The sequence below is a fragment of the Festucalex cinctus genome, chromosome 16, assembly GCF_051991245.1.
Source record: "Festucalex cinctus isolate MCC-2025b chromosome 16, RoL_Fcin_1.0, whole genome shotgun sequence".
Taxonomy (NCBI): Eukaryota; Metazoa; Chordata; class Actinopteri; order Syngnathiformes; family Syngnathidae; genus Festucalex; species Festucalex cinctus.
The window spans coordinates 21,211,726-21,229,910 of NC_135426.1; the positions used below are offsets into that span (position 1 = coordinate 21,211,726).

Consider the following 18,185-nt stretch of genomic DNA (forward strand, 5'->3'; position numbering starts at 1 on the left):
GTGGGGGAACAAAATCTTTTTTTTTATCAACAAGCCTTAGGGCGTACTCACACTAGGACGATAGAACTGTGTCGGGTCAACTGTAGATTAGTTCTATTCCACAAATGCAATATTATTCAGAACGCCATGTTGAGACTTTATTTTTGAAAAAAAGAACATTTTGGGATTGAATTCCATTTTAAATTGTTTTAACCTTTAATAATCCAGATACTTGTTACTCACCTATTGAGGTCTCCATTTGCACTGTCAAAAATACACACACCCAATGTTTACAGTGTGTACCGTAGATAACAAAAAGGTGGTTGAAATATTCCTCACATATTAATCTAAAGGACTTTACTAGACAGTTATTGCCTTCCAAAAGTCGTAGTGGGAGAAGAGAATATGGGAAAATCTAATCTATCACTTAGTGGTGATAAATCTGTCCAACGCACTGTCTCTCAATGGAATGTTTTTAAATGGAGTACTTACTACTTGCCGTTGCTTTTAAACCACTAATTCAATAAGCGGGGCCCATAATGAAGATATATGGGAAGTGCAGAACCATTTATCCCATACGTCACAGTGTGTAATTCATACTTCAGTCTTCATTGTAGCACATGCCTTACGCTACCCTATTTTTTTTTTCTCCCTTCGGCCTGGAGATGGCAGACAAACAGATGAGCACTAGAATTAATTAATGGAAAATGTGGTCGATTGTGTGGAATTGATTGCTAATTAATGGCGTCATGAAGGAATTGAGGCAAAGTGGCGTGCATTTCTTGGCTGCAGACAGCAGAGGCACTGTTGATTCAGTCTCAACTACTTTTGTATTCTGAAGGACAACAGAACATAAAAATAAATAATGAATATAATCCATCCATCTATCCATTGTCTTGACCGCTTATTCCTCACAAGGGTTGCGGGGGGTGCTGGAGCCTATCTCAGCGGGCTTTGGGCAGTAGGTGGGGTACACCATGGACTGGTTGCCAGCCAATCGTAGGGAAGAATATACTGTAATACATTACTCAATTTTTAAAAAACACAAATTTTATGTAAGAAAATATTTTCAAATATATATTTACAGATTGTTCTGCTGGCTCACAATAACACAATTATCTAAATACACTTAATTCAACTTTTAATTAATTAACTCATTCAAACCCCAAAACATGTAAAAACGTTTTTTTAATACTTTGTCCTTCACTGCCAAAAACATATTTACACTTTTTTTTTCTTTTTTTAATGCAAGAGCATACGGAATACTTTGATGCACCTTCTGATATGAAGAGGTAGCTTGAAGCAATGGTAGTTATCACAAAAAACGTCCAGTAGGTGGCATCAGAGTATAAGAGATCAGCCAGAGCCATGTTGCTCTTTTTGTCAAGTGTTTTCACCAGCAATGTGAAGACTGGTGAATATTCTAATGCTAATAGCTGCAAAACGGAAACAAAAACAAACTTATTTTTTTTCCTGATGAAAGAAGAGACTAATCTTTCTATTGGTAGGTTATGTTTTTATAGCAATAGAACACAATATTATGTGCGCCTTGCAAAATCAATCAAAATCCAGGAAAACAGCCGGGAGCGAAGCTTCATTGAAAATGGCTGGGAGTGAATGAGTTAATACAATGATGACAAGCACCACATTTCTAATAAGGTGTCATATGTATGAATGTGCATCATTGGTCAGAAGTGAGGATGCATCGATGCAAAGTTGTCTAAATTACAATTAATAAGTTTTCCATTATAACTCAACTCAACGATCATTTATTTCCATTGTGCACTTTATCTTCTCAAATTATAACACATACACTAATGTACCCAAGGGGGTGAAAAGAACATCTATACCCTTACAGAGTATCATTGACTCCTACTAATGGTGAAGATAAGGACGATGCTTTAATAAACCTAGAGTTTATCATGAGTGCATTTCTACACAGGGGACCGACTGCTTTCCCCATCACTTTACACAGTCTCTCACTGCCCTTAAAGCGCTGATATTCGTAAATTATGCAAGGGGATACTTACTGGTTTACTGAGTGAATGGCTTTAATTGAACTGAAGATGCTTTCTCTAATGTCCTGCCTCAGGGTTCCTTTGGCCTTCAAAATCTCCACAAAGTACTGGAAGAAACAAGGAAGGCAATGTTGCCTGGCATTAGAAACCAGCACTGACTGGAAAAACTTTTCATTAGTTGCTTCATTTATGTTTGCATTAGTCGCGTCTCAAAAAGATGTAAATAATGAGGCTTCTATTAATGAACCCCAATCTTGTTTCATCCATTATTGTCAGCATTTGCAGTGTCAACATGCACTGCTATAGATGGAGTGTTTTGCAAGAAACAAGTATAGAAAAATGTTGTCCCATTAAAGTGGCAGCTGTGTCGGTCTCAAGTCATTTGCAGTGGAAATGGGATTAGCAAATTGAATGAGCACAAGGCTTAAAATGACTCCTAATTGGAGTATACGGGCGGAGGGAGAGTAATTGAGTAGAAATTAGGCAACACTGGTAGGTGGTAAAGTCTGTTGGCCCCGGGTACAACGCTTGCTACCTTCAGTGTGTTGCTATTCACTATGCAGTAACCTTTATGTACTGTATCACGCCGAATCAAAATGACTACAAGGGTTTTACACTGTGTGACATACTGGAACCTTGAAAGTTTAACTTTCTCAGAGGTCATACTGTTTTTGCATTTTTGATTTTTCTAAGGGTGAAAAATAGGCTATTTTTTTAAAAGTTTGCTGCCGCCATTAAAAGCTCATCACTAAAACTTGAAAATAAAACAAAAACAAAAAATGGCAGTTAGTTGACTGACCTGCAAGTTGCGGTAGCGTTGCATTGAATGTCTAAGTTTTGACTTACAGTAGTGACAAGCTCCAGCTGTTGGCAGTAACGCTGCTCCGACTGCACCAATTCTCTGGCTGCTCGGCTCCGTTTCATCTCCCAGCGGTCCCTCTGCTGCTGGATGCAGTTGCCAGCGAGGGCATCAGGTGGACATGGAGAGAAACTCATGGTCACGGCGGCGAGGATTATCCTGGGCAGACACAAGAAGAAAAGGCCTCGCCAGCTTTATTTACACCTACACTGGATCTTACGTATTTGTATATGGCCATGAAATAAAGTGCTGATCTAATGGCATGCTTATCTGCACAGAACACATTAATGTACAATCGCAGCAACTCCGTTGTCAGAAAAAGCAATCATCAATACTTCATATTGACATGGTTTCGTCAATGCTCATTTTCCACACTATCAATACAACTCTTATCTCTCATCTCTGTTTAACAGTTGACCAATAGTTTGTAATTTCCAAACATATAAACAGAGCAACATTTCCTGAACATACTTCATTACCTGTTTGAATGAGCATTTCTGTGTAAAATGTGACAATTTTGTCTTTATTTCTCCAACATTACACATTTTACATGTTTTATAAGCGGATGAAGGGCCAATCTTTACAAAAATATCACCCACGAAACAAGACAGCACAGGATTGAGAGCGTTTTGTACTCTTGATATATGTTAGGATTAAGGGATTTAACAGGTCTTCCAAACGTTAAAACATAGAAATCTAAACATTATTAAATAGTAATATTAGGAACGTTACCTTGCTTTAACGTCTCCACTTTCAATCCAGGCGCTCTTTCGGGTTGCGGTTCCCTTTTCCGGTTTGGATGAAGTCACGCAATCTGATTGGTTCGGTCAACTTCCGTTTCCGTTTTTCCCCCTCTTTCAAAATTGTAGTCCCTCCTCGTTATACAGTATACTGTACAGCTGGTCCTCATTTTACGAGACATTGCCAAGACATTTCCATGTAACGAACGGCAGCGCGGCGGAAGAATACGTCGTTATGAAAATAAAGTACCTCGGTTGCTGTCGTGCTGAGTTGTTGTTTTTGTCGTGATTGTGTCATTCATACTAATATTTAGGGCAATTTATGACGCTTAGTGCTGCTTGAACATACGACAGTGCCTCCTCTACTTGCGTACTTAGATATTAAAAATGTTTAATTTTAGCTGACAAATGTCCATTTTCATGTGGGCCAAAAAAAAAAAAAAAAAGAAATTAAAAAAAAAAAAAAAAGCTTCACATAACTGTTGTTCAAATATTCCACGACTTAGACAATATTTAATATTGTATGATTCACCTTTTCCCCCAATCCCAACAACCCAATGAACACAGTTATTACACAGACACAAGAAATTCATCCTGAAGTTAAAACACTGTGTTGGGCTTGGTGGGAGCAGAAACACAGGGTCAGCCAATAAATTATGAATGAAAAAAAAAATTTGGCTAGAGCAGAAGATAAGTTTTTCAAGAGCTTGAGAGTGACTCACTGATTCCCTTGAGCTGTTTTGAATCCATGTTCAGTTGAGTTTTTTTTTTTTCTTGACCTTTACTTACTTTTTGAGTCAAATTTGATCTGTTTTTGACATTTGACAAAAAATAAAAACAATTTATATGTTGTTCCTTCACCCTGAAGTTGACGACTTTTCTGAAGTAAACCAAAAATACTTAAAAACATACAAAAAATGCATTAAAGATGAATTATTTTCCACCCCATTTGTACAAACACCCAGTCCATTTTTCTGAAACAACAAAAATAATATTAGCCGACTGTCCTCTGCAGTGCATATTTTTTAGTAAAGCAATTATCTGCCAACAAGTTACGAGAAACACACAGCATTGATGATTAGAGTGCGGCACCTTGGAAAAAAAAAAAAAACAGTACTCAGCAGTTTGCGACTCATTACGAGATAAAAGTGATGCCCTCAGTAATCAGGTCGTGACGCAGGAGGCTAAAGTGTGAAATCTGTGGAAGACGGAGCACTTTCAAGTGTGGAGTGGTGAAAAAAACAGGATGCATTTGCTGTAGCTTTTCCCAGGCTGCTTTTTTCTTCACATTACCTGCAGGTTCACAGTGCAGCGAGTACACTGACATCTAGTGTTGGCTGAAGCCAAGGCCAGGACGTGCGTCAGGACTCAGGAGTCACTTGTGGTGAGCATAATGCTGTGATAATCATTAGAATTCATGTCTTAACACATATCTCTGCATGCACTCATGAATGCCAACCAAACGGATAGTCATGATGGCAAATATCCATAAGAATGAATAAACAACCACCAGTGTGTGTGTCTGGACGTTTTCATTAATTCCTCAAGACATATTACATTAAACCTTGGCAGAGTTCCGTGATCCCACAGTGGTACCTCTCTAGTTTATTAAAATGCCTGCAATTTTACGCACTTTATGAAAAATGTATTGCAATATGTTCTGACATTAATGCTTTGAGACTTTGGATGTGGCAAATTGGTCATTCAGCAGGATTTTGTGTTTACTTAATATTGATGGGTTCACAGGATACTTACAGTAGTCAAATAGTGTAATCTCCTAATTTCACTTGTTGACTTTGAGGTTGTTCCCTCCATTTTGAACTGTTTTTTTTTTGTTTTTGTTTTTTTTGGTAGTAGTATTGTAGTTGCAAAAGAATGGCGTTTGCATAAAGCCAACATTGGCTAGTTCAACAAACACATATTTTCAAAAACAGGTAGTTAACAACAGAGTTATGGGTACTTGTTTATTACATTTCACACTTGAAGTTGGAACCTATCAATTTGTACATAAACGGTAACAAGTAAATTTTCCATAGTATGTCTCACCCCCCATATATTATTATTTGATTTCTATTATATTGTTTTTATTATTATTATTATTATTATTATTATTATTATTATTATTATTATTATTATTATTATTATTATTATTTATTTATTTATTTATTTATTTATTTATTTGTTTATTTTTCCATATTTTTAAGTATGGTAAAAATGTCCAATCTCAAGATTAGACTCTCAAAAATTGAAGGAAAAGCCTACCTGACCACCAGAACTTTATTTTGAGTTAATCAGAGGCCTCCTTCACACAGTCTCTCATTTAACGCAAATTTGAATGTGGTTATTTCTGAACACAGCCCCGATTATAAGCGGGTGTGCATACTTTGTGCAACCGCATCTTGTTTTTTTTTTTTTTTTATTTTTACTTGCACTCTTGAATAGATTTTTCAATTGAGCTGTGCGGGTTATAAGTCGCATTGATGGTGGAAGAATACAAATATGCAAAGACCTGGCATTTGCACAGGGGTGTGTAGACTTTTTGTATCTGTAATTCATCCATCCATAATGATTAATGATTGATAAGCAAGGCTTTGCACACGAAGACCAAATGAAACATCTAAACAGGCGCAATGTTAAAATGCATGATAGCACTCTCGTAAAAAAATTTTTTTTATTGTTTTCAATTTCATTGTGCTTCCAGTACATGTGGTATTATAATAATTGGCCCCAAAACAGACCAGTGCAAATTAGGCCTCGTTTTTACCCTAAGGCGATTGAGACACTAACAGTGCAGGAGACCACAGACAAAGGGGTCTTTTTTCTTACATGGATAGAGTAAGTGTCAATAATCTACACAAGTGGAGGAAATCTCCGAAGGTTTTGGAGCCCTTCGGTGTTTTATTCATGCCAGAGGGATCATAATTGACCTCTGCACTTTGTGAAGAAGAAGAAGAAGAAAAAAAAAACTTCATGAGATGAAAGAATGCAATGTTTTGTAATTCAACTTTTTGAGTCTCCCCCTCCCTCAGCCAATCCAATACTATTGGATTGCGGGTCATGAATTATTCAAAACAGGGGGGGGGGGGCAAGGCTACCTTAGCATTAGAAGATGTTAGATGAAACAAGGTTGCCAGAGCGAAAGCAATCAAATGTGTTGGTTCTAAAAGAGAGAAAAAATAACCACAACATATAAAAGTCACATCAAAATAAATAAGTCAAACAACTCTCGAATTTCCCCCTGAATGCTGGCACTTGATGTGAATAAAAAACTCTCAAGTGTTTATTGACACGGAATCCCATTATCTACCTTCCGCTGAACATTTTATGTACGTTTGAGTGCTTCAGCTCGAGCACCTCGGTTTTTAACGTTGTAATTAAAAATGTTTTTGTCAAATGATAATCGCAGCGTCGTGTTGATACTTGAGGCGAGCTCCTGGGCAAGCGTAGAAGGACATAATTGTATCAGTTAGGTGTAAGTGGGAAGAATTGTTAACGTCGGGAAATTGGTAAAACATCTGCGGCATCTGCCGCATGCGCAAGAACTCTTCAGAGTGAAAAGTCCACGCTGACGCAGGAAGGCAAAACTTTTAATGAATGTAAGTCTTTAGAAAGCCAAAATCTATAAAGTTGGGCATCATACAATTTGGAATTTCAACGTTTTAGTTGTGGGGAAAAAAAATACACACTTTCTTCTTTATAATATTGTGATTTAATTTTTGTAAGATTACAACTTTTTTCTCATAATATTGCTTGTTACACAAACATGAAAAAATCCTTTTTAAAGAATTTACTCTCGTAATCTGACATTTTATGAAAATCGTGACTTTTCTTTTAAACGTTTACATTTTACGTTAAAAAAAAACAAACTTGCAAGAATACATTTATCTTGTAATATTTCGTTAGCAATATTCTCTTCTGCGACTTTAGTCTCATAATATTTTTCAACGTTAGTGTTGTCTGTAACCTTGTAAAATATTTTTTCTTTCCCTTCATAACATTACTTCCTTGTCCTAAATTTCAAACTTCATTCTGATGTTATGATTTTTGTTATGTAACATTACGACTTCTTTCTTTCTTTTGTGACTTGTTTACAACTTGTTTCTCGTAATACTTTTCCTTAGAAATATTTTGATTTTTACCCATGATAATTATCCAAATTTATTATGATTGTGAGAGTACACTTTTTTCTTCATTGTCATAGTATTATATTTTATTCCTGACTTGTAAAAGTGTTTTTTTTTACTGTTTTAACTTTATGCAAATTTCATCCAACATCCTGGAACAGATTGTGTTGCAGTCTTTCGAGTTTTTGAAGAACACTGTTGTTGTAATTGCTCCAAAGCAATTAGTATAATTGCCTATTGTCCTTTCGTCCCACAGACTTGGTTAAAACTCTCAGTTAGCGTTTCAAATCTGGCCCTGCGCACCTCTCTGCTGCACTGCGTTTTATAGAGGTGAACTCATTAAAGTGAAATGACCATTTGGCCTTGGGAGGGAAGAAAAATAACCAAATGGAAACAAACAGCTGCACGGAATTGAGCGACACTTGAGTGGTGAAGGACCATCAAACGGCCACGTGTTTGCAAAAACCCGGCAGTTTCCATGGATAATGATCAACTGTCACGGCCGCAATTACTGAAAGCACTGGATGGCGACATTTATTTTTAATTTTTTTTTTTATGCGTGTCAATGAGGTCTGCGCCTAATTGATGGCCAGGGACACTAAGTCGCTCAAAAGCTGTCACTCAGGCATCAAACTAAAAAAAAAAAGAGCCCAAATTAAATTGCCAATCAGTTTGCAGGCTGGATGACGATATTACAAGTTACTGTTTGGGGCTTTATTTTTTGAAAATGGCTTACGTACAACAATCAAAGTTGTCAAGTTTCCTCAGGTCTTCAAAATCAAATTCCGAAAAATTGAATGCAAGCATTAAATTTAAACGTTAAATACAACTGAGCTGTAGGCAGAGATCCTTTCACCAGTGACGTGCAGTCAGGGGAAATATAAAATTAAAAATATATGAAATGGTTATATTTATTCAGTTTTTCTCATTTAACTTCACAATTTTTTGGGATTTTCTTTTTCAAAATTGCTGAATTTACCGTTCAAATACTAAGAAGAGGCGAGCGCTCGCTTAGCCTCACCGGCGTGGATTCGCATCACTATGCCGGGAATCACTTGTCTCACTATCGCCCCCTGACATGAGGCACGCAGTTCTCCTGCCTCATGTCAGGGGGCGATAGTGAGACCAGTGATTCGGATTTGGCGCACAGTGCGTACTGCTCGGCGCCAAACAATAGAAGAAGTAATATTAGCAAGCTAACAGCAACTCAAGTGCAGCCATCCAGTAATTTTTTTTTTCTCGTTGCTTGGCCTTTATTTCAAAATGGAGGATTACATCTAGAAATTGAAGGAATTTTCTAAACTGGACGTTCAATCAAAGCAGCAGATACTAATTAAAGAACAAAGTTATCGATGCTTTATTCAAAAGGTGTTATTATGATTTGTGGAACGTAGATGTGGTAGATGGACCCAATAGCGGAGAAACCAGGCAGGGAGAAAGGCAGGAATGAAAATAACTATTTACTGGACTCAACGTGGACTGACTGGGTGAGGCGTGAAGACTTGGCATGAAGACTTGGCGTGGCGTGAAAGACTTAGCTAACGTGGATAAACTAGACTGGACTTAGAAAACTTGACCCGACTTGATTAAACTTGACCAAACACACCACACGGGACGAGACGAGACGAGATGAGACGAGACCGAGGCCAAGACCAAGACAAGGTAAGGTATACAACAAAACAAAAACTACTCCCTTATACCACCATTAACGAGCCACTAACAACACATAGCACACAGCAGGCAGGGGGAACCAAATAGCAACACACACTGGGAAGGAACGACACACGCAGGTGGACAAGGTTAACAATAACGAGACTAGGGGAGACAGACCGGACAAACGATGACAAACACCCAAAAACTAAACTACCCCACTGAACTCAAGCATAATCGGAGCGGTGCATAGACTTCATTTATAAGTAAAGGTAAGACGATTTTAAGTTATTTCTTTCTATGCTACAATTGGTATATTGTTATGGAAAAAATGCTGGTATAAATTTTTAAACAAAACACGTTAAATGTTGCCAATCAAATGATGAATAAGCTGTAGGTTCATTTATTTGTAAATCTGACTGTGCCTCACCAGACATGAACCTCACCTTTCCCGTACCAAATTTTTTCAAATTTAATCAAGCCGTGTTTATAATCACACCAGACCTGACACGTCATCATTCTTAATGGATTGCACAGATGGATTTGATTTTGAAAGACATCATGCTTTCCAAATACAAGCAGGTGTTACCTACAGCGAGTGTTATTTACTACTGACCAAGCATCTGTGTTACTGTTTAATGAGTTGGGAGTGTAAATATTTTTGTCTTCTCACCTAAATGGAAGTCTCTGTAAACATTCAGTATAAGCTGCACAGAATTGACTCTATACAGCAAAGTCGATATAAAACACATTTAAGTATCAGGAAAAAGCTACAGAGCCCCTAAAGTGACATGGGAGAAAAAAAAACTAATAAAAAATAAATAAATTATATATATATATATATATATATATATATATATATATATATATATATATATATATATATATATATATATATATATATGTGTGTGTTTCTTGTCCGGACGAGTAATTTTTCTTGTCCGGACGAGAAACTTTTCTTATCCAGACGAGAAACTTTTCTTGTCCAGACGAGAAAGTTTCTTGTCCAGACGAGAACGTTTCTTGTCCAGACGAGAACGTTTCTTGTCCGGACGAGAAACTTTTCTTGTCCAGACGAGAAAGTTTCTTGTCCAGATGAGAACGTTTCTTGTCCAGACGAGAACGTTTCTTGTCCAGACGAGAACGTTTCTTGTCCAGACGAGAACGTTTCTTGTCCAGACGAGAACGTTTCTTGTCCAGACGAGAACGTTTCTTGTCCAGACGAGAACGTTTCTTGTCCGGACGAGAAACTTTTCTTGTCCGGACGAGAAACTTTTCTTGTCCGGACGAGAAAGTTTCTCGTCCGGACGAGAAACTTTTCTCATCCGGACAAGAAAATTTACTCGTCAGGACAAGAAACTTTCTCGTCTGGACAAGAAATATATATATATATATATATATATATATATATATATATATATTTTCTCCCATGTCACTTTAGGGGCTCCGTAAAAAGCAGCTAAACCATTGACACATTTATCTTTAAGATTGTATTGCACCTACCATCCAATACTTGCTTGATGGTCAACAAAGAATTCAAAATATTGTGTTTAAGCAAGCGCATACTACAGAATTATGACAATTTACATTCAAAATAACGCTGACCTTGAGCAGCCAGTGCTGAAGAGGAATGAACACAAGTACCCTTTCTTCATCGCCACCTTATTTTTGGTGCTCTTTTATCTCATTATAATTGGCTTATTCTCCAGAGGTAGTTCTTCTTTTATTATTATTTTCAAAGACGATCCCTTTTATTTTACCTTTCACAAAAGGCTGTTCTGTTATCGCTTATTTCCTCCAAACACATTGTTAGCGCTGCTCTTGATATACTGTACCTATTATAGTTCTCGGCCATGCAGCTCTCATCAGATGAATCCAACTACGGGCTATTTGATGCTTCAGGGGAGAGATTTTTTTTTTTTTTTTTAATATTCAGAGCTGCCCTGCTGAGGCCCTTGGGATTTATCCTGCATCCGTACAAACAGCTGTAAGCCTGCAGGTCATCTGACCGCGGCGTTATCTCTGTTTTAATAATTGCACAAGACAGCTAATAATGAATATTTAAAGAGTGTGCCATACACTCGGTGGAGATTAGATGAGGTCTGTCTGATGGAGCTATACTGTATATGTCAAACATGAATGACTATATCAGCCAACATGTGCATTACGATTTGATAGGTGAGCACACAAAGTGCATTTGTGTGAGGATAATGTGAATGAATTCCAATACTTCACGGAATGTAATTTTCTGTTTCTTTTAATTATCTTTTATATATTTTTTAACTGTTATGTGAACCTTCAGAGATTTATCAAAATGATTTTTTTTTTTTAGGTGCATTAATATTATTATACAGCCTTTGCAATATGTGTTTGTTATAGTATGTCAACATTTCAAAACACCAAAATATTCGACATTGACATATTTATTATTATCGTCATTAAAAAAAATCTAATAATTCAAACAAAAGAGACGTACTGTGAAAAGTAATATTTAAAAATGTATGTACAGTGGATGTAAAAAGTCTACACACCCCTGTTTTGTGAGGGTTTTGTGATAAAAAAAAAAAAAACCCGAGTGCTGTCAAAGTTAAAGTATTAACTAATTAATTAATCGCAAAAAAAATTATCGCATTAATCATGTATTAACGCAGATTAATCATATTATTAATTGTAACCACAGATTATCCTTTATTTTGACAGCGGATGGCTACGTTAAAGGTAGTGCAGGTTCTGTTTGAGCAATAATATAACGACATGCAATCATAGTAAAGCATTTAATACATTTTTGTGCATGATTCAGAATATTTGTTCATGTCAAAGTACTGGGGTCATTTTTTTTACCCCATTTTAATTTATGCAAGTAATTAACTGATTAGAAAAAGAGGAGGGTGAGAGTGTGCAGTGGATCAAAAATGTCCTCATAACATTAACATAACATTCTAAACTGTTATTAAAAATAATAATAATCGTTTGACAGCTCTAAAAAAAACAAAACAAAATATGACCAGATAAATCCTTTAAAAAAATAAAATAAAAAAAATCCACCAATAATGTTACCTATAACCTGTACAATGGAATTGGGGGGGGGGGGGGGGGGGGGGGGTATTTATATTTTTGAAAGGTAAGTAACAATAAACAACTGAGATAATGTGATACATTTGTATTTGGAACTGTTCATAATTCCCTTCACCTTGAAGAAAGACTGTTCCAAGGTGGAGAGAATTATGAACAGTTCAAATTACCAGTCATTTTGGCTCAAAATCTCTGGTCTTTATGGTGTAAATACTTGAGGTTTTCCATGACACTAACGATCTTTGACATTCGTCGAGTTATTCAACTTTATCTCGTTCAAACTACTTTCTGTCGAGCTTTGCTTTTCCAACCTTTTTAACAACACTGTTGAGTGAGAAACTTGCCACATCAAGTGCGAAGAAATCCAAAGTGTGAGAAGTTGTCAGGTCAGCACCGACTTGCTTGTTTTGCATCATGAACTTGCTCTTCCTTCTCCTAATGATTCCTCAAATATATTTCCCCAAACCTGCCGCCCTCCTAACGGGCACGGTGCCTTTTAAACTCAGCAGAAAATCTATTTACCCGCAAATTAAATCTGTGAACTGGCGTAGCCCAGCGAGCAGTACTTGCGGAGAAACTGGGCAATTACTTGGAAAGAGCGAGTTGAGGTTTGGGGGGGGGGAATAAGCTTCATTTGGAGAGGAGGGGTGCACTGAAAAGTTTTGGGTGGAGATACTCCAGGGGCGGTTCGGGAATGGATGCGCTTGACACGTTACAAGAAAAGGGTGGGACACACTCGGGAAAACTTCCTCTGTTCAAGTGAATCAAAAAGTGCGGGGAAAAATAATACTAGAAATGTGGTGGAAAGCCTTGCAGGTTTGTTACATCATGGAAGTTGTATGTGTGTGCGTGCCTGTGCCTGAAACAGTGAGCGAGTGTATGCAGGTAGGCAGAATTGGTCGCTATCCTGTGGGAATTCCTTTGTTGTCTTAGTTTGGAGTGGAAAAAGATGGGCCTTACCTCCTCGATACCTTTATATGCGGCGTGCCACCTATTTTCAAGGAGGCCTCCGACAAAGCCAGATGTGCAAATGCAGCTCCCGATGCTCCTCGGCTTCAGAGGAAGCATCTACCCGCGGGGAACTCGCCAACACGTACGGAGCCGACAGCCGGGATACCGGTCGCCGAGGGATGGGCGGAATCTGCGGTACTAGCTGGTTGAAAGAGAAGGCGTCGTTTTGAAAATGTTGCCTTTCGGTGTGTGCGTGAATCTCAGGTCGGCATGCTCGAGAAATTTCAGTGATGACAGCTTCCAAAGCTTCTTGGCGACTTTTGTTTTTTGTTTTTTTTGCTTGTCAAAAGTGACTAGCAACAAATCTAGCAACTTTTTCTGGTGTACTGGAGACTTCACATAAACAGTCTTTTGATTACATTTGATATTTTAGCATTTAACAATACAACATGGTTCGAGACAAAGCATTCAAGTCATGAAGTTATTTTGAGAAGTGATTGCCTATTTTAAAGGCAATATAAATAAATAAATAAATAATCCATACATCCATTTTCTTAACCGCTTGCTCCTCACAAGGGTTGCGGGGGTGCTGGAGCCTATTCCAGCTGGCGGGCACACCCCAAACTGGTTGCCAACCAATCACAGATAAATAAATAAAAACAAACAGAACAAGTTCTTTTGTAGTTCTAAACATATTTAGGGTGTTTTTTTGTGTGTTTTTTTTAACTTCCACATCATTCCTCTTACAGCACTCATTACAATTTGCATGCAAATGGCCAATTATTCAAATTAGGCGACGGCATCATTTAGCAACTTTTAGGACAGCCAATAGCAACATTCCTTACTGGGGAGTTGGCAAATATGTCACCAAGGAAAACATGCTGAACGCCCACTAACACGTTAGCTTTTTCATTAAGAAAAAAAAGAATAAAAATAGAAATTAATCACAAACTGAGCCATTGAGAATTTGACTGGACTACCTCCATTTTGGTCATTTTTTAAATAAAGCCAGAGTTGTTACAGTTTGGAATTTTTTTTTATAGTTTCTTAAACTGTAGTTAGTTTTTACAAGCAAAACAGAAGGGCAAACAAGGTACTGGGTAACGCCCATGAAACTATTGCTTTGTCCGAATGTCCACACTATTTCCGATCTTAGCATTTTATAGGGACGCTTCAGTGTCTAGAGGTAAATTATTTAGCGCGCTAATTATTACCCACAACGCACTTGGACATATTGATGGTCAATCAACAGGTCATAGTGCAATATTAATCTAAAATATTTTCTGCCAATTTACCTCAACTGCATCAATCCTAATTGTAATGCGAAACGAGCGCAACGGAATGCTAAAAGAGTCCTAATGGCTTTTCGTGTTGATCTGACGTGTCTTCATTCACTCCCATAGAGAGGCGAAAGCAAAGCGCAGTAAATGCCTCAACGTCTGAATTGCACGCCTTTCGGTCCCACTCGCTGCTTTTGAATGGACTGAAATTGCATATCTGCTAACCTAACTGCCCCCCATTCAGACGGCTTTTGACTGTAATAAATTGCCTCCTGAATTGCGGCTTCACAAATGGCTCTTAAATGGAGATCAGACGCCAGTCTGATGATGTTTTAATTGTAACTTGCAGAATGTATTAGCGGTGACCTACAGCTTTTTTTTTTTTGGGTGGCAGCTTCCATTCAATATGTATGTGCATGCAGACACCTTGGGTTTAGAAAGGTTAATTAACCTCTGGTGGTGGACCTTTCCTCTGCACTTAACTTGGTCTATGTCCTGATAGTGCCATTAACCCGCGCCCTAGCCTCTTAACCCCCTCTATCATTACCCACGTAAAACCCATTAAAACTTCCCATTGATTTTCTTTTTTAACATATATCTTCGATATTTTTCACTATGACTTTGTACAATTTTTAAAATTCAAAATACATAGTCTTTATTTCATCAATGCGGTATGAAGAGTATTTTATTTAACTGTTTTTAAAACAGATGAACATCACATTCATTTATTTATTAAATACATTTCTCTGTGAACAAATTGCTGTAGTCAGTAATGATGATGTAATACCATGTTCTGAAGTTGTAAATGAGTTTTATAGTATTAAAATTGGGAGAAAGCACTATAAACATGGAATTGTGAGTTTGAAAGATTATTTTGAGTGAAGTCTTTTTGAATAAAGAAAAAAAAGAAATGTAACTAGTGTTTTATTGCTTTTCTTAATTCCTACTTTTTGTCTTTCAGCTTTGTTTTTGCGCAATTTTGGCGAAAACACCTAAGAAAAAGAAATATGGTGCTCCCAAAGTTAGTTTGAAGCTGTTCCTGAACCATTTGGAGTATCAGCAAAGTATTTTTTATTTTATTTATATTTTTTTAAGAATGTTTGCTTGCCGGAGGGACGTCCACATGATTAGGGGTTTAACTGTTTTTATTTTGTTGTCTTTTCCTCACAGGGTTTCTCTGTGCCCCGCCATGTTTTATTTTTTATTTTTTGTTTATTTTTGGTGGGGTGGGGGTGGGTGGGTAATGTATATGTGTGTGTGGGGGGGATAATGAATAAATAAATAAATAAATAAATAATGCTTCATATAATCTTCAACTCTCTGCCAAAACATCATAGAACCGTTATGAATTCTGCTGTACGACTCAGGATAGCGACCTTGAATGCATCACCAACCAATAGGCAGGCAGCAGCCTCTCACGGCCATCAGATGCATGGACAGCGAATGAAGGGCCACTGGTGCAAAGTGCCTCGAGTGGCACTAAGTGCTGTATTCACGCGGTCGCTCACCCCTGGCTTTTTTGTTGCTTGCTTCGTCGCCATGGCAACGTTGATGAATACTGCAGCAGATGGCGGACAAATTGGCAAAAGAAAAGCCGTCGTGTGTTCCTTGTGATTTGCAGGGGTTAAAATGTTATTAGACAACAGCTTCCTAATAAGTGAGTTGTTTTGAAAACGATTTTCTGCCAAAATTCCAAAACATAATTTTATATTGAAATATGAACAGCTTCACAAATAATAATAATAATAATAATAATAATAATAATAGCATGCTTATTCTCAAGCTATATCATAGAGCCGCAATTAAAATGAGGAATTATTTTGCAGCAAAATATGCAAGAGACCAAATTTACAGCTCTTTAAAAGCAATTAAAATCCTGGTGGAGATGGAGGGGAAGATATGAGAATAAAAGATGTCCCTGAGATGGTTGTGGGTTGGTGAATGACTTGAGGAGAAGAGGCTAATTATTTTGAAGGGTATTAAGTCATCAGATTTACTTTTATCTTGATTGCATTGTGGAAGTCGTGCATAATTAATGGAGGGAGCTTATTAGGAAAAGATGATTAGGCAAATTACACAGGTGTCGGGTGCATTTTTCATGATGAATTTTGCCAGGACAATCCTGGATTTCCCATCTGTTCTGCTCCTATCAGAATGTCACTCCAGGGGAAATTAATACGACGCGATAAAAACACAAACTCTCTCCAAAATTAATTTTAAATTACAGTTGGAACTTCCAAAGTCGAATATAAGCCATTCAGTGTTGCTGCTTTTTATTTATTTATTTTTTTTATATATCCTGTTTTCACAGATAATGTAAATTGAATGCATTTTGTTCCCACAGGCTCAATCCCAAAAAAAGACCAGTGCAAAACAAAAGGTAAGCACATCTGCATTAAGTTTTTTTGTGTCTGATAAACAGCACATACTTGATTGTCGAATGAAGTTTGTTCTCCCTGGCGGGTTTTGTTGTGTTTGCCAATGTGTAGGGTAGTTTCAGCAAGGCAATTACCTACTATTACCTACTTTACCTAGGTAATAATTAATATGCGTGTTTTTTTTGTTTTGTTTTTTTGTTTTTTTAAACCATATTGCCATGATTTTCATGCTAGTTAGTAGCCCTCATGCTATTGACATTAGCATCCACTTGGTGAAATTAATTAATTAATCATTACAATTATGCACTTTGCTATTACAGTGTTGCCTCGAGATACGAGTTGGCCTTGTAACTCAAAATACTTGTATCTCAATGAAACAAATGGAACTTTCGAAGTTTTTTTTTTTGTTTCATTTCAATTGACAACATGCTGCTATTTCTGGTATGCACACCCGGAGGCTGTATCAGACAGACATACGGACAGTTGGATGGTCACAGTTGGTCAGTAAGCAGCAGTAATATCAGACATACTTGCAGAGGATAAAGAATATATGCATGTGAGTACTTTTGTACTATATTTCTACATGTGTTAATCCCAAGGATTATAACACAGCACTGACTATTTGCTAGCCAGTTTTGCATCGTTTAGTAGCATTAAGCTAAACGGACATGTTAGCTAAAGATGCTACGTGTTTATTTAGAAAAAAAAAATACGTTTAATCGAGTTACTTTTATCTCAAGGCACCATTATCTTGGTTTCCTTCAGGGATACTAAAGACACAAATTGGGCCATTTTGTATATTAAACTTTAGTTTGTCTTCAAATAAATATCAGCACTAAATGCACTCATTCAGTTTCATTCTTTAAAATCCATTACTGTACCTATAATTATGATTGAACTTTATAAAAAAAAAAAAGTGTTATTCACTGGCACTGTTTATCACATCCAAGCCTTTTTCGTTCTTTTCTTTCCTTTTCAAGCGTTTCTGTTAAGTGCCATAACTGATGCTGTAACCTTCATTTTAAGCGATTTGTCTTTCAAAAAAAAAAGCGGCCTTAAAAGCCACCATAAAAAAAGAAATGAATTATTGCTCTGACCGAGGTTTCCGCTCCCTAATTATACATCGGCACATTC

At 37.1% G+C, this 18,185-nt stretch overlaps 1 protein-coding gene and 1 long non-coding RNA gene across 2 annotated transcripts in view; one reads left to right on the forward strand and one right to left on the reverse strand.

Moving 5' to 3' along the window:
* arhgef39 (Rho guanine nucleotide exchange factor (GEF) 39) overlaps positions 1–4,024 on the reverse strand; it is a 31,087-nt gene extending 27,063 nt beyond the window's left edge. The window contains exons 1-3 of the mRNA XM_077499970.1: positions 3,589–4,024; positions 2,844–3,015; positions 2,010–2,104 (exon numbers count right to left, since the gene is read on the reverse strand). Coding sequence (XP_077356096.1) covers positions 2,010–2,104; positions 2,844–2,993 — 245 coding nt within the window. The 5' untranslated portion in view covers positions 2,994–3,015; positions 3,589–4,024. The remainder of the gene's footprint in view (positions 1–2,009; positions 2,105–2,843; positions 3,016–3,588) is intronic.
* Positions 4,025–9,440: 5,416 nt separating this feature from the next.
* The window catches only part of LOC144004210 (uncharacterized), a 77,826-nt gene continuing 69,081 nt past the window's right edge, over positions 9,441–18,185 (forward strand). The window contains exons 1-2 of the long non-coding RNA XR_013279238.1: positions 9,441–9,642; positions 17,018–17,053. This is a non-coding gene — a long non-coding RNA (uncharacterized LOC144004210). The remainder of the gene's footprint in view (positions 9,643–17,017; positions 17,054–18,185) is intronic.